The 17,320-nt window shown below is 41.8% G+C and overlaps 1 protein-coding gene across 1 annotated transcript in view; it reads right to left on the minus strand.

The window, feature by feature from the left end:
- Positions 1–17,320, minus strand: part of DCBLD1 (discoidin, CUB and LCCL domain containing 1) — a 48,804-nt gene that overhangs the window by 16,659 nt on the left and 14,825 nt on the right. The window contains exons 2-6 of the mRNA XM_087777083.1: positions 15,721–15,933; positions 5,246–5,383; positions 4,620–4,671; positions 3,800–3,872; positions 1,924–2,057 (exon numbers count right to left, since the gene is read on the minus strand). Of these exons, the coding sequence (XP_087633209.1) occupies positions 1,924–2,057; positions 3,800–3,872; positions 4,620–4,671; positions 5,246–5,383; positions 15,721–15,933 (610 nt within the window). The remainder of the gene's footprint in view (positions 1–1,923; positions 2,058–3,799; positions 3,873–4,619; positions 4,672–5,245; positions 5,384–15,720; positions 15,934–17,320) is intronic.

Raw genomic sequence — 17,320 nt, forward strand, 5'->3', positions numbered from 1 at the left:
TTTCCCTGCATCCTCCAGTCTCCCTCTCCAGGGATAAGGGGCTCACACCAGCAGTTCATCTGCTCCCGGGATTGTCCCAGCTGCCAGGAGCAGCAGAAGCATCCCGGGAAGCGCTGTGCTCACACTCCCATTTTTCTCAAAATCTGTGCCATCTAGTTTGCAGGCCTGCGACACGGTATGAGCCCATTTACCTGTGGCTCCCTGTATAATCTGTAGAAAGTGACGGTTGTCCCCTCGGGGAATTCAGTCCCCTCGAGACGGGCATCATGCTCGAGGAGTGCCTCTGTCTGCCCTGTACCCAGGAGAGCTAAGGGGGCTGCACTCCTCCTTAGGGTGCTCCCTCAGGGGACTCACATTAAATGGGCTAAATCCGAGCCCTGGAGGCCAGCTTCAGCCTTTCAGCTCTCCTTCAAGAAAATGGGAGTTTTCCCACTTGATGTAATAGAGACAAGTTTGCATCTCTGTGAGTACTTCTATTACTCACGTGAAGTGTATAGGCTATTTTGTGAATAGCAACATTAAAAGGATGCTTGGCAGCTAATGTGATGGGTTAATTATGGAAACGGTGTTTTCCCCCAGCACGTGTACATTTGCTGTCTTCTACGCTTCACTCGTTGCCCACTAGCTCTTGTACTGTGAAAAAAATACAAATGGGAATCCCAGCTGCCTTTCATTATAACTTTTTATGCGCTACTGTCTGAGATACTCCTTCTGGGATTCTCAAGGATCACAAACATACGAATGTATGTAAATGGTTCTGTAACATCTTTAGTTAAGGCACAAAATATTTAATTTAGGGTTTCCCTAAGCTGGCCTGTGTGATGGAAAGAATTTGTATTATTTGTTTTACGGACGGGCTTGGTGCCTGAGCTGAGCTCGCAGTCGTGCTTTGCTTGAGACAAGTTTATATTCATTTTCTTAGGCAGTTAACTTTCAAGCAACATGTATAAGAAAAATAGGAACTATTTAAGCTTTACAGGCCTTCCATTAGTGGTCTACATGCTACCCAGCTTTTTATACCCCAGTGGCATTATATATAAAGCATTTCAATCTGTGCTGAGGTTCAAGCACAGCAACAGACGAAATGAATGCTTTTTTATTTTCATGAATGAAACCACGACTGTAAAATTGTCAGGCTGATGTGGAGAAATCATGGGGAAAACAGGAAAAAAGTATAAAAAAAGACATATTCCCTTAGCTCTTGTAGGCTATGGAACTGAGGAGATTTCCCTTCCTTCAAAAAAAAAAAAAAAAAGCCTCATGTAAAATCCAGATAACGTTTGAAAATTAAAAATACAAACCAGCAGGAATGACAGAGGCAGTTGCTGGAAGGGCTTACTGTGCTGGATAGAGATTAGAGGATTTATTTCTACTTCAACAACAGTACAATTAAAAGTCAGAAGATAAGTGGTAAATATAACACCCTTGCTATAAATATTCTAAAGGAGAAAAACTCTCAACATGTCAAAAGCACAATGTTTAAGAAGTTGTTCATTAAATCCCCTATGGCTCAACGGCACTTTTTATTTATTCACTCTTCCTAGCTTTTTTTAAACTTTAACATGAGTTTATCATGATTCATTAGCACATCGATTAAAGGTGTTTGTTGCAGAACATCGTACTTTCATGTATCTGTTAACACAGTAATTTCAAACTATGTTTTGGAAGGAAAAGAAGAAAAAAAAGGAGAAAATACTGCCCTACGTGGTATAGAGCCACTGAAATCTTGGAACATTCTCCTGTATCCGATGCCAACACCATTTTAATAAAGCCATAGAAACAAAGTCCCAAAACCCCTAGACCCACGACGGACATCTTTTCCTCCCCCAAAAGAGCGTCCCCACCTGCTTCTGCTGATCTGGGCAGCGCGCTGTGCCCCGGGGGTTGCTCTGGGAGCCAGCCCTGCCTGCCAGCGGTACTCACTCGTGCGAGGGGACGCCGTTGGCAACGACGCCTTCGTAGCGGCTGATGCCCTTCTGCTGGGTGACGCTGATCTGGCCCCCCAGCTCATCCGCGATAACGCCTGCATGTATCGCCGACTTGCACAGCAGCGAGGTCTGAAAGGCAGAAGCCATCAGAAGCCAAAGCTCAGAGGATCAGTCTGACAAACTGCTAATGCTCTCACTTCCAAGCCACTATTCTACAGGTGTTACAGCTCATAAAATCTAGCGAAGGCTCAAGAGGAATAAGGAGGGGCAGGGAGGGGAAGGAAGAACAGTAGTCTCTGAAAAAAATACATCTGGTTCCAAAAGTCACCTTTTTTTTTTTTTTTCGAATGAAAAAGCAAACAATCTGCTTCTGAGAAGGTGCTGTGAGGTTCTAACCTAATAAGTATTGTGTCACTCCTCAGGAAAACAAAGTCAAAGGCAAGGAAACTCTTCTTTGCCAAGAGAAAATGACAATTACTTGATGGACTTGCCTGAAGGCGGACCTATCACTGCACCTTACGATTTGAGTCATGGCATACATTAGGGAATTTGGCTATGTGTTGAATAGCTGCTGCTGGGTTTTAAGTACAGCCCATTTGCCAGTATCTCAGGTGGGATAACGCTGAAAAACACAGGCAGGACAACTTATGTGCCAACTACGTGGCAATAACGTACCACTGGGCCAGGACAGAGCAGAGAAGGGCCAGCGGAAAGGTGCAAAGGAGACGTTCCCAGGGGCTGCTAGAAGAGATTGCTCTTCTTCACAGGGGCCCAGCTTGGGCTACCCTACTTGAGAAGCTGGGGTGCCAGGCTGTCCCCTCCAGGGAGGGCCAGGAGGGGTGGGGACACCAAGGCAGCAGGGCTCCAGGGGAGCCCCACAGGTTCCTTCCCATCAGAAAAGCTGAATCCCCCTTAACGGTGGAGGGAAAATCTCTTTCAAAAATTCCTCAGCGCAGATAAGATCTGCATGAGGTCATGCCATGTGCTGCTTTTCTTTCCTAATCACCCAAACGAAGAGCAGGAATAACTCCAGCTAATGAGAACGTAACCTGGCATTTCTTTGTTTCTTCAGCTCTGCCGCTTTCCAGGCTGGAGCGGGGTGCTCGAATAACTGGATGAACAGGTTCCACGTCAACACTGACTTTTTGGAAACTCAGCAACTGCTGTATTTGTGATAGGGTGGGATTTCACTTCAGTGGTATGATTAAACTTACTCCACCCTGAGAGACGTAAAGATTTCACAGGTATGACGGGAGGAGAGTCCAGGGTGAGGGGCACAGCAAGGGCAGAGCACTGTGGCATACGAACTGTGGGTAAATGCAACCACTCAGGCAATGTCTTCGCTTTAAAGAATGAGCAGTTAAAACAACCCAAGAGGTTGGTAGTTATCAGTGAGATGTGATTAGGCAGTGTATAATATTTATTTCATCTCAGAGCAGATTGCTGGGATACTGCAGGCATAATCTTAAAGAACACCCGCACGTTACTGATTTTTTTTTTTTCCTGCAGGAGATAACTTTAGAAAAGAAATGCACATGGACTCCAAACAAGTAAAAGCTGAAGTCGTAGGAATATTTAGTACATGGATGAGCACTGCCTCAAGAGGGACAAACCCTCTGCAGGGTTCTTCCAGAAAGCCAGAAACCACAAGTCAGTAGACTTTGTTCTCACACAATTGATTGGTCTGTTTGAAAAGTGTCTCCGTCTGCTTATATACTGATAACATACTCATACACTGATAATAAAAGTTATATCTAACACAGCTGGGAAGAATTACTGACAGAAGTCAAGCAGCAAAAGTTGAAACCAAGTTGTGTTACGTTTCTCTCTTTTGTCTTTATGAATTTCCCCTCATTATCCTGTGTACTTACATCTCTGTATCCTTCTCCGATATTCCCAGAAATGTCACCTGCTATGTCTCTGCAGCCAGCAGGACAGTATCTGCTGTAGTGAGAGAAGACAGGCTTGTTCAAAATATGAACTGTAGCAACAATAGATAGAAACAAACTTGTAGGAAAGAAATGCTCTCAAACCAATAAATATTTTAGCAGTAAGTTCTGGCTGATAGTCTGTTAGTGAGTCTAGGAGGTAAATAAATGGGCCCTTGAGTTCATGAGTGGACTGCACACAGCAGCACACAAAGAACCAGAAAAGCAGTTTTGCAAGGGCATTTCTGTTTAGTTCTCTTGTTCTAGAAATGCTACCATGCGAGTTTTCAGCGCAGCCCAGATAAGAAGCCTACATGCACATCCAGACAGCAGCCAGAAGATCACAATTTATTACCATTTCAAATCCTATCACAAGGTTCAAGGAACCAAGAAATTATAGCTTGTCCTCAGATAATCTTGTATCAGCTAGGGCGTGATCTGCTCTCAGAAGCAGCACTGGAATTTGAGGCTACTTTGAATTTCAAAGTGGAAACTCTTTTTACATATACCATGTATATGGATGCCCAAACGAGACTTGCTCTGTAACTCTATTCCCTTGTCTTTCTGGGCCGCAGACTTCCATTCTGCATTACTGCTTCTCACAACCGGGCCTTGGACCATTACAGCATCAGAGCTCAAAAAACTTCACTTCTCCAGAAAACCAAGACCGTACCCGCCTTATGTGACATTTTCTAACAATTGGACCAGGTGACAGCTACAGCAAAGCAAGCCACAGCACAAGAGAGCTGCAAACCCTCTTTACCTGTATTCATCCTTTGTGTAGTGGTTCGCTCGTTCCAAACATGTTATTAGATCTGTGAAAAGTTTACAAATGTCAATCCCCATTGCAGGATGTAGAAATACAGACAAATATTTGGCTACACATGAAATTACATTTAAAGATCTCTCTGTATAATACCTGAACAATTTTATTAGATAGAAAGCAACAGGTATGGTTTTCTCTCATTCTTTTTATCTCATTCTTCTACTCTTCCAATGTTTTACACCTTCAATGAAGTTGCACAGACCCCCAGAATATTAAATGTAAGAATCGAATCTTAATCTCTCCTATCCCTTCATCTTATCCCTGTGTGGTAGATGCTGGAGCCCAGAATACAGTGGAGCTTCAAGGAGAAGGTGCTAGTTTTCTCTTTCACTGGGCCTGTATTGCAAATTGCCTAGGTAGAATTTCAGCAGCTATTATACCTGGTTAATATTACAGCTGCTTCTTGCACACATGCCATTAAAAATATCATGGTACATGCTAATCCAGAAATATTTAGGGCCAAACATTTGGGCTAAAGTCCAAGTGTGTAGAGAAGATAATGAAATAGGGGGGGGGCTATGTCACTAATCCTTTAGAAATAGTACTTTTGGATTTCAATTTACCTGGATGATCACTACTGGCATAGGACAACAGAAAGCCTCGTCCTGACACGTGGGATCCACTCTCAAAGTGAATAGTCGCTTCATTGCTATCCAGAATGATTTCTTCGGGGATGGGCATCACATTACCACAGTATGGCCCTACAGACAGAACAAAGATGATTTCAAAAGTTGAGATGACATAATTAGACTGGAATATTCCCATGATTAGCAAAGTTTCATAACACGCTCATTCTCCTTCAGTACCAATCCAAATGTTGACAACAGGGTTTTGGCTTGAGTCCTTTATGGGTATGAGCTCCAGGGTTACCCTGACAAGGAGTGGCCAGGATCCAATTGTCTCTCCATGGCAGCAACTCCAGCATCTACGTCTCTCACCACATAAGCCTTAAGAGAATGATTAATGCCCTTCAGCCTTTGAAGTACAGCATGCTTACAACCAGCAGTAACTCATTAGAGAAAAGAACAGAACGGGCAATCCAAGGGATCTACACAGGGTCCCCTAGATAAACTCTCCAGACGCGTACAGCTCGCGCTGCTGTAGCACAGACTGAGATCACAAACAGGGTGCCTGGTTTCCAGGGACCTGTGTGCCACAAGCCAAATTGTACTACAAGGCAGCACCACTTTACTCAGAAAATTTCTTAATTTATTTTCCTTTTAAAAACATCATCAGACCCTTGAAGTATATAGTTCAAGTCTCTAGAGTTTTAAACAAAAAAGAGAGGGCGAGAAAGGCAGAGATGAAGTGAGTGGGGCAGGGAGACAAAAGCCTTGTGCTTACATTGAATTAGATAAGGGTTTTATAGCTACCAACTGCAGTATCTTTGGGACACTCCTTTCTTGTGACAGCAGGCGTGCCCGGGACTCTTAATAATTACATTTGCTTCTTCAGAAGTCAGCTCCCGAGGGGAGCTTTCTTTCGAGATTGCCACAGTCTTTGCTCTTGCCTTCTGTCACCAGACCTGAGTGCAAACACTTGTCCCTGGCTGCCCTCAGGAACAGATGACACAAAATCCAAAGCAGTTTGGGTACACTTTTTTGAATTTATGAGCATACTTACAATATAAACTGCTAAGAAGAGGTTTTTGTAAAATGGCAAACAGTTTTTTTTTTTTCCTCAAGAGAAAAAACAAGACCCTTTACAAGCCCTCAGCCCATCTGTTCTGGTGAATGACAGCTTTTGGATCCTAAAGCAAGTCCTTGGGAGGAAAAAGGATCACTTTGATTTTTCCTAGACAACCTCATTTTATTAGTGGTAGCTACTTTAGGGCAACTTGGAACTGACTTCTGAGATACAAGAAATTAAAATCACAGCAGAAATTTGATGAGTTGTACCGTTCCTAATGGGCTCCCAAAAGCCTCTTCATTTTGCTTGATGCTCTGGGGGGGGGGCCCTTCCCAAATACTTCACTGGCCTTATAACAACTATAAGATCAGCCTACAGAGTAGCCCAACTGCAGCCAACAACAGCCAGTTGCCAGCAGAATGGGACAAACCAAAGGAGGAACCCTGTCTTTTGGCTTATAAAAATCATACGTTGAAGCAAGGCAGGCAGAGAAAAAAGTGATGAGTGTGACATTTCCCTGGAGTACTCATGTGTTGAAAATGACTCATGACTTAGTCAGAGAAAACAATGTCTATAAAAAGGGTTAAACAAATTGCTTAGAAAATGAACTTATCAAAAAGACAGCATCTGACACTGTGTCATACCAGACAACTGCACGAGTGATTTATTTGAGAAGGTCTTTTGTGTCAGATTGCAGTGGGAGAAGTAAAGTGCTAACTTAGATTTTTTTTCCCCCCCCCCAGAGAGAGAAAGGGTAAGAAGACAGAGAGGCATTGCATTTCTTCAAAACAAAACACCTGAGGAAGCTTCAGTCCTTTTCTTCTCTCAAGGACTGTCTCTACATATTTTCTCACAAGTGCTCTTTGGCTTTCTCCCTCACAGTGATTGGCAGTGACCTATCTACTCTGTAGGTATAATTTAGATGGCTGATTCACTCAACCACACACTGGCTGGATCAGGGCTATGTGTCTCCTCCAGTAGCAAGTCTACATACGTTCCAGGTAATTATACAAACAAATCACACATGTCAGAGGCAAAAACAAGAAAATAAAATAAAAAAGTCTAGACACATAGAGCTGTATAATCCAAACAAAAGCCAAAACTTCAGAAACAATCAGCTTAAGAAATCAGCATGCAATGCCTAAAGACAAGTTTCTACTGTTAAGTTATAAATCCAAGACGGGTTACCAGGCTAAGGTTATCTTCTGCCAAGAGCAGTTCTGGTGTACCGAGAGACTCCCATAGGTAGCTCAAAACTAAGGGGGCCTAGTACTAATTCCTTAAAGCATATAGAAGCAAATAACAGTATCCAGTAAAGGAAGGAATATTTTCCAAAAGTTTATCAGTTTTCTGCATAGATTTCGAGGGAAAAAAAAAGAGGCATTTATTAATACTACAAAATATTCACTTCTTCTTTTGTTGCAAACTGAGGAAGCCTTGCAAAATATTTCAACGCGTTTCTTCTCAATAATTCAGGTAATACATGTCAGCACTACACTGCCAGGTCTTCAGACCTGCCTGAGATCTAGCAGTTTATTTCTGTGCTATCAAATACAGAAATGAGTACTGAGAGTTAGGGTTTAGAAAAAAGTACAAGCATTATCTCACCCTCTATTGCTGTTCTTAGAGAAACCGAACAGATACTGGTTTGGCTTAGAGGTTCTTTTCTACCTGAAAGAACTAGAGAGGTGTACAGCCTGTTTTTAGGAAAAGGTGTTATTCCACTCTCTTCACTGCTTATTGTGTTTAAAATGACCAGTGTAAGCACCTTTCTGATTTGATTTACCCAATAATACTGTTTTAGGTTTAGCAGCATCTCTCCATTTTGCCAGGTTTTTGCAGAGTGGCCTTGGATTCTCATTTTCCCCCTAATCAATTTATTTTACATTGACGGTCTTCCAAGAAATTCCCCAGGGGGACAACAGGTAATGCTTAGAAAATAAAACTGATTCAGGGTCAAGACAATTCTTTGGGTTCAGTTTTGACTGATGAGAGAATTTCATGCTTTCATCCGTTTTCTAATTTTCTTCAGAAAAATAACACCTTTGTTTTTAACCACATGTACTCCTTCCTAGGCACTTCCATACAGCAGTCTTCCATTTACTTTAGTGTTGTAAAGCCAGAAGCAAAAGGATAGTCTCCCAGGGTCCCTGCATTTCAGTTTGTGGTATGCCTGAATTAGATGCACTTTTTATACACACGCTAACACCCAGCAGATTTGCTCTCCATTGACTTACCTATTACCTTGAATAGATACACTGTGAGATTTTATAGACATTAAAAGATTAAACCCAATCAGCATCTGTAGACATTAGACTTCATCTGAAAACTATATTTACTAGTCAGTATTTTTTACTTGCAATTGAGGTGACCAAAATACTACTTTATCGTCTAGTTTTTAAAACTCATACGTGCTCCCTGTCTTCTCTGTCCATTCCACCTAGGATTTATTGACTTCCCCAGGCTGTCTATATGAATACTGTACAACCATAGTGGAAAGGAGGGATGATGGAGAAAGCCTTGGTTTGTGTCTGGTATGAAAGGCAGAAACTTGTTTATAGGGTCCTGTTAAATTTTACTGCAGCATTTGGACTTGACTCTGGATAAATATTTAATTCCTAAACCTGGGACTAAGCCAAAAGTTTTTTAAGATCCCTTTTGAGAACTGCCAGATCACGTTATCAGTTTTTCATCTTCTAATGTTAGTTGTGAGGTGGGTTGTTTTGCATATTCGGCTTGAAAAACGAGTCATGAATGCTGATCTCTCTCCTGGTTTCCTCTTAAAGTGACTCGGCTGGAGCTCTGCTAGGGTAAGTAGGCAGGATTATTTGGTTTGTTTACCAAGAACAAAGAAAAGAGTTTGATTTAATAAACAGATGTGTTACATACCATGAAACTGAGTAGGTGTTCTCCATATTTCAGTATTACTACATCTAGATGCCAGGGCCTTTTCTTCTTTCCATGTCTCATTAATGAGTTGACCCAACTGTGGTTCTGTCTGTTCACTCCAGATTCTTTAATATATATATATATATATATATATTTAGAATTCTACAGGAGAGCTATTACAGGATAGGGATTTTGAAAGTACCTAATTTAATATTCTCCATAATTACACTAACATTTAATGCCTTTCGTCCATAATTCCTGATCCGTTGGTATGGTTTAAGTGGTTTAAATGAAATACTTTTATTTCGGAATCACTGTCTCCAAGCAGTATTAACATCCTGCACAATACACGGTAAATTGTCTCGTGGATATCCTTTGGCTGGCTTGCCTGGAGACTGGAGAGATTAGTTTACATGTTATTTTTTAAATGTTATCAATAGTCTGCTCCTTTTGTCTTTTTCGTAATAGTGTTGTTTTGCAAATCTGATGATCTTTACAGCATTGTCTGGTTTTATGAAGTCTAGTTTACTTCTACTGTCAACCAGGCTCTGGCATATTTCCTGAAATTGCTTTATTGAATTACGTTCCTTTATTTATTCTGCTTCCCTTAAGAAGCTCTGTGCCTAGAGGACTCTTCTCTCACACCAGCTGGCAATCCCTACGTGCTGTTTGTTTCTGTCGTTCTTAATACTTCTGTCTCTCCTGTAAGACTTTTGCTTCCTTTTAAAAGCAATTCTGTCCCTCTTTAGCTATTGTATGTCCGGTTCATTCTGCTCGTTCTGCCTTCAAATTCCTCAATATCATTTGAAATCCGGAGTTTGACATCTGCAGAGGTCTTTAAGAAACTCAGTTTAGATATCAACTCATAACGTTCCCTCTTCAACAGGGAATCTTCTCCCTTTTCTTTAACATTAGTCTTGCAGAGTAAGGCACGGCTGCCAAGCAACGTGTAGCAAAGATCCCATGGCTCTGCCTCTCCAGGATTACGATTTCCTAAGGAGTTTGTTTGGGGAAAACAATGTTTTAAATTGTGATCCTTATATTCAGCAGCCTTTTCTCAAATAAAGCAATTTGGAAGTACCTCAGTAGCTGGGGAAGGACAGGGGATGTGACGAACATGGATTATGCATGCTTCACTTTAAAGCTAAAAACTCAGCCAGAGTGCAAGTCTTTCACAAACAGCTCACAAAAACAAGATCTGTTGTATGAAAACATCTGCATTCTTGAAATTTGTCTCCATCCCACATTCACACAAATGCTTCACTTTCATAAGCAGTAACTCTTCCTCTCCCCTGTCAAGGAGAGAGGAGAGGCCTCTTCTTCACTCCAACCCTGCCACCACACTCAGGGATAACCAGCGTCACCCTGCAAGGATGAGCCAGGAGACAAACAGTGCTGCTCTGCACCCTTCTTTGCAGGACGTGGGGAAGGAGGTGTTTAATACTCAATAGATATGAGTTGACAGAGTAGTCACATTTGTTCGTCAGGATGAGACAGCCCAGTTATTCAACGTTTAACTCTGTGCAACACAGTCCGACCTCAGACCGAGTGGTAAGCATTTCTCGTTTTAGGAAAAACAAATATAACTTTCAGTTAGCATTTCCAAAGGGTTGCCAAAGACTGCGATAAGCGAAAGAAAAAGGCATCCAAGTAGAGGCAAGCTGGAGAAGTAATTACAGTTTAAAAAGAGACGGTCTGGGCCACCTGCACCAGCTGTAGGTCTGCCTGCTTGACCTCAGGTGAGATCCCCACTTCTAACATGCCTGTGGTTTTAGCCAAACCCAAAGACAGAAGCATGGCAACAGTCAGGAATCGCTAGTAAAGAGCTGTAGCCGTTTAACAAAAACCACAGAAAAACACACAATACACTTTATGCAGCTAAGAGGAAAAAAAGAGTTCATGTGATAAAATAAAAGCTTTTCTTTGTTGCATACATCCTTCCAAAGCTGAAACCTCGGGATACTGTAACCACTCAGCCGAAACCCAACTGTTAGAAGAGTTCTGACTGTTAAGAAACTGCTCAACTTGATCTTCAGCGAGAACTTGTCTGGGCATTTCACTGGATTTCCTGAAATACCAGAAACAATGCTGTAATAACAAGTTTCCTTTGAGGGACGAAAAAGAAACCTGGGCACACCCTTTATTCAAGCAAGATATTTATTACAATACACAATAAGGAAAGACTGGTTTGATGAATCCCCTCAAGTCATACTGACAGGTAGGAGGCATCTGAAGGCGCTTGGTTCTGCTGCACACACACACACACACGTGTGCATGCACACACGCGCGCACACTCACTCTCGGCAGCCGTCAGACACTCACACATCAGTAAATGCTGTATTTGTCTAACAACCCTTAGTGACTGGGTGCAGGGAGGGGAAAGCATTTTCAGTAATTTCTCTGTTTCACGCTAGCTACTGGCTGTAAATTATGCAAGAACAAGGTAACTGCACTAACTCTCCAAATTATTACTAGTCACTCAGCAGATCTGACATCCACCCCAGAGGAACACATCAACCTCCTACTGACTGCAAGTGAATGGAGAAGCAAGTAGGCACTTATCTCTTCTTTAATCTCTCTCTCTCTAGTCAAGACTGATGATCATCTCACAAAATTAAGGGAAAATATACTAAGCCACTAGTTGGGGAAAGAGAGGGGGAAAAAAGCAAGAAAAAAGGGTCAAAATAGGTACAGAAATCTGACAAAGACATGAAAAGAAGCTGACTAGGAGCAGTTCCTGTTGAACTTCTAAAAAATTTATGCTACTCCTTCATAACCAGTGCAAGTTGTGCTCTTGAGAACTACAAGGACCACATGGTTAATCTTGTTTTCACATATCCCTTTAACTAATTAAAAAATCAGAAGCTCTTATTGAGAGCTCAGTATTTTTAATATGCTCAGATAATGCAATTAACTCAAGAAGAAAAGCATTTCAGTAAGGGTTGCACCTTGTCTACACTGCGAGATCATGCTTCATATTAATTTTTATTCTAGATTCCTTTTATGGGACAAAACCCCCATATTTCCATCCAGTGCAAAACTATTCCTTTGAAAGAGAACATTATCATTTATTTCTCCTAGAGACACCACCTGCAAAGCTGTGTTAATATTTAAAGGTTTGTCATACAAAGCTGACTCAGTTTCACCAAAAGTGATGTTAGACTACCTTTGCTGACTGATGACTAATATTTTCACATCTAAGTCTGGATACAAAGCTAACAGTTTGAAAGAAAAGACTTGCTACAGCATCTTTCCTCCAGTGAACACTGAAGAAGACAGTGTGCAGAGTAATAGCCCAGAGATACAGCGTTCAGCCACTTTATATCTCTGGCTTTAGAGCTTTGTTAAGATTATTTGATGACCATCCTTTGATGGCAATATTGGAGAAATCTAAATGCAGTGGCTGCCTGCACAGGTCCATCAAAGCTGAGAAGCATCAAAGGGGAGAATAACTGTAGTGTCACATTTGTGTCTCAGGTGAGCAGGAAGGCTTCAGTAGATCGGCATACACAACAACGCTACATGCTTTTCCAGGAAGGAATTAGATTCATAGTACTCCTGTGTCAGTCCACAAAATTTCAGGAATGCCCTAACCTTAAATAAAACTTGCGTGCAAGTGGTCTACTCTGTAGTTACCGACCCACGAATGTGAAGAAATCAGTGTTATGGCTAACATAAATCAAATTAATCCATTCATTTGTATGTAACAGCTTCCCTTTACTGCATGGAACATAAATACCCAAACATGAATTGAGTTACTCCTTGCTGTATTGCTTGAATCCCAGCAGAAGGTTATAATGATGAATGAATCACAGTTATATGTAAAGACAACATGTGGGAGAAATCTGAAAGGAAAACAATACTTTGTCATCTGAAGACTTGTTTACACTAATTTTATATTTACGTGCATAATCTAGGTTTTGCCTCTGACTGATTTCTCAGCTTCAGATACACTCCTCAATAGACGTTTGTACGCATACTGACATTCACTCTCTTGTTTTCTGTAGAGTTGAAGAGATCAGCACGGTATTTAAAACATATTTCCCTTTGGACCTTATTGTCTTACAATTGCAAGCCTCTTAAAGAGCAAAGGCTGATCGGCTAATTTGAAACATGAGTAATATTCACACTGCCAGCTTTCATAATTAACTTTTTCGGTTTTCCTTTTTAAACCCAGGTCAAATACAGAAAACATGCAAAGATTAGTTTTTAATTGCTCAGATGTTTTCAATGCCTGCAAAATCTTTTCAACTCTCCATCATCCTATGAAAGAATTTCAATGGCAAAGGTCAGTATCTTCTTGGCCAAAGGGAAGGCGTTGACCTGCCTGTAGATGTTCATGAAGAGGGGAAGGTTGCGAAGAGGAGATTTGGGCTCAGAAACAGCTACCTAAAAGGACACTGAACAGCCTGAATGGACTTAGCAATGCTTACTCACAGAGCTTCTTTTGCTTACATAAATGCACATTAAAACCCAGAGCTATAGCGAAACTATTGACACAACTGAGTTAGAGAAGCTCTAATCTCATCTATGAATTCCTGTGTCTTTTAAAACACATGCAATATCATGAATTTATGTATACAGCATGATTTCCACACTGCTCTTCTGCATGAATTTACCTGAATGTAGAGCACAGACTCTGTAGGTATGCTAGTGGGAAAGTCTACAGTGAGTTGCAGACCACAAAAACCATTACAGATGGTATGTATGCCTAAGCTACAGAACTTGTTTAATCAGATATGAGTAAAATCTGCTAATTGTGCAGTTCATTACTGAGAATGCAAATTACAGTCCACATGCATCAGACATTAGCAATCAGGTCTGAAAATGGGTGTGGGAATACTTGAAAGAAATTCGTTATATGGATTTGATTGCATAACACACAGGTATTATGTGTTTACAGGCTGAATAACTGCAGGACTGGACTATGTGAAGATGCCTTCAAGCTGATGTGTGAGGAGCCAGAATTTCAATCAACATCCAAGCTTCATTTTTCACTTCAGAAAGCAATATACTGATTTATCCTTGTTCCCTAAAAAAGCCTTTGATTAGAAACGTCAAGATAGCATCAATAAAAATTATTATGTTACAATAATGCAATACTGAGCACCTATCTCTTACTGCCAAGTACAGACAGACTGCTTCAGGTGAACATGACTCATTACCTACAGTTCTGAAATGAGGTAAACAACACAAAAAAATCCCAGCACACATGAACAGAAACTTTCCTTATGCCTCAAATCAAGCTCTATACAAGGCTTAGGTATCAACACGTCACTGCCCACTCTTGGTGAAGGCTGTTTCAAAATGTAATATCTCCCTCATGGGAACAACAATTACCCTTACCTTCGTTTGCGAGCAAGGCTTTAATACCTCACTTGATCTTATCTTACCAGATGAGTGATAAGCCTATCATGCTCATGAATGAAAGGCAATCGTCCTTCCTTACTACTAAAGTATCTTATGAGTCCCGAGCTTAGGAGAACCACACACTTCACTGAGCTAAGCAATGAGCTGGGTGACCTGGGAAACCTGCAGAGGCTCTGTGTAGCTCATCTCTTCATCGCCTTTTCCCATTGAATCCATTCTGCCTGTAAAGTCCAGTACAGCACATTCAGCCTCAGCTGACTGAAGGGCTACAGCCCGCTCCCAGCAGGCAAAATTTTACGAATTGGCACGTCACATGTTTATTTCTGCATTGTGGAAGTCCCTGCAGACCCATGCCTCTGCCTGGATTTAAATCTGACTTCTGAAAAAGGGAGTACTGACTTGAAAATCGGGTTGACTCTTCTAGAAAGAGCAGACCAAAGTTTCAGCAACAACAGGTTGGGAAGGCTGATTTGAGGAAGACCTCAGGTTCTCCCTCAGGAGGATCCTGTTGTCGTTATGATTGTTTTAAGTGCACAGCTATAGCATATTTACTCACTTATCTTCCTGTGCAAATCTCTTGCAGGAGTGCAGACTGGCTGCACACATTTAATATCTGCAAGTATTAAAGCCTGTACATGAGCAAAGGTTATCAGTGACTAATAGCTAGCAATAATAAAGGCTATCTCCTCTCCCAGGCCTGAACTGCCTAGGAAATAGAGACATGCAGGATCATTGACTCCAATTTCTCATCTTGTTTCTGTCTGGTTAGTGAGCCAGCTCTTCCCCTACCCGAGAAGGGTACAGGGCTGATATAGATCCACATACTTGCTGTACTAAAGCTGTGATAGCACAGCTCCGCAGGTCTGAGGGCAGGGCCCTTGGGGTGGATGTGCCAGAGACAGGCACAAGCCCCCGTGGCCCCGGTGGCCCCTCGGCAGTGCCTCGGCAGCGCAGCGTGGCAGCACCTCCAGCCTTGGCAGAACGACACGCGGTGCGAGGGGCAATGGCCTCCCATACTGAGAAGGACACACTTGAATATGAAAAGCAGGAGGAAAGGACACAGGCTAACATTTCTTGCATTTTGCTGAGCTGGCTTTTACTCACACTTTTACCAGTTCATGCATCGGCCATTGCCTTCTCTTTTACATACCATGCTGTGTTGAAGAGCTCCAGATGGTAAGGTGGCTGGATTTGCATTTCTGTGATTCGATATCCAGGTCTCCAATTTTTAAGATCAGGCGTTTTCCCAGAGGCACTTGGATTTTCTTTTTACAAAGAGTGTAATTTGGGTATGTCCCAGGGTAGTTCTTGGATGCCAGGGTCCCGCTGTCTTGATACATCACCATGTGCCCACATCCATCCCCTGCAGTAGGAGAAGACACAAGGAAGAGAAACAAAATGTATTCCTCAGTAAAGAATGTGTAAGAAAATATTGGCCACATAATCACGTCTCACGTGCACTTCCAGCTTTTAAAAAAGTATTTTATAATACTCCTGTTAGAACACAGGTAACTAAAATAAATACAATCGTATCTCTCTTGTAAAGCAGTAGAAAGGAGGGTTGGAAACACTCATGAACTAATACGTATTTGACAGTTCTGTACTAACAGAATCTCTTTGGCTTTCTGTTTTACAGCCAAACCCTACTGAAACCCTGAAGATGCAATTCCACATGTAATAGGTAGGATCCTTCCTTAAATAATTTTCTCCCAATTATTGTTCCACATTTTATTTCCATAGAAAGAGCCATCAGGGAGAGGGTAACTGAATCATACGTGAAAGCACAGACATGATTTAACTACGTATTACCATGGACCTGACTCATCTTACTTTCCTGTTGGTTTTCTTGTGCCACTTCCACAATATAAAAGGCACAGGGGACGAGGCAAAGACACGAGAGAGGCTTCAAAAGCGGGACGTGCAACGCTAATGATAGGCAGGCTACTTCCCGGTAGCATGCCCGGAGATGTAAGTGCTGCCGCCTCCTTGCTCAAGGGGTGAGGGTAGGCACCCACAAAGTGTGTTTTTGTGGTGCAGTGTAGGAGCCAGCTCAGCTTTGGAGCTTTTCCTTGGTGGAGAGGCTGAGGAGCAGCTGCAGCAGACCCTATGACAACAGGAAAAGGCACATGGAAATACATGGGGGGGCACGGAGACTGACATGGAAAACAGGAAGCATCCACGGAGGGGAAGGAAGCAGGGGCAGATAAGAGACCTTGACTACTAAAGGAAGCAATTTTTAGCGAACTATTTAAAAGTGTACCAGTAAATTAAAATTTATATATTAAAGCTTAAGCCGTTTCATTCCGCTGAATCTTCCAAATAATGGAAACAACTGCAATAGTGGACCCAGCGCCATATGTACATGCAGTCCTCAGTTTTAGGTCAGTTAGGGCATAAGCACTCTTTACATAGCAGTCTTGTATACTGTTACCCTTGATCACTGCAAAATTGAAGTTAGTCCTAGAAGCGTTCATAAAATAAAGAATCCTGCAGAGCTGGGAATTCACACTGTTCACTTTAACTACACAAAATTTTACTTTTGGGGATATTTTGGTTAGACAGTTTTGGTCTGTTCATTTTAATTACTTTCTGAATTCCCTTCCACAATCACTAGGAGGAACAAGAAAAAGATTTGATAAGATTATTTAAAGGTGAACAACTAGAAATGAAGTGTTGATAAAGAAACATGCCATACTGGGGGCTGGGGGGAAAGTGGCATGCTGTGCAAAGATAAGCTCCAAGCTATCAAA

This window comes from Nipponia nippon, unplaced genomic scaffold (assembly GCF_047370975.1).
Source record: "Nipponia nippon isolate SJK-2023a ecotype South Korea unplaced genomic scaffold, ASM4737097v1 scaffold_4, whole genome shotgun sequence".
Lineage (NCBI taxonomy): Eukaryota > Metazoa > Chordata > Aves > Pelecaniformes > Threskiornithidae > Nipponia > Nipponia nippon.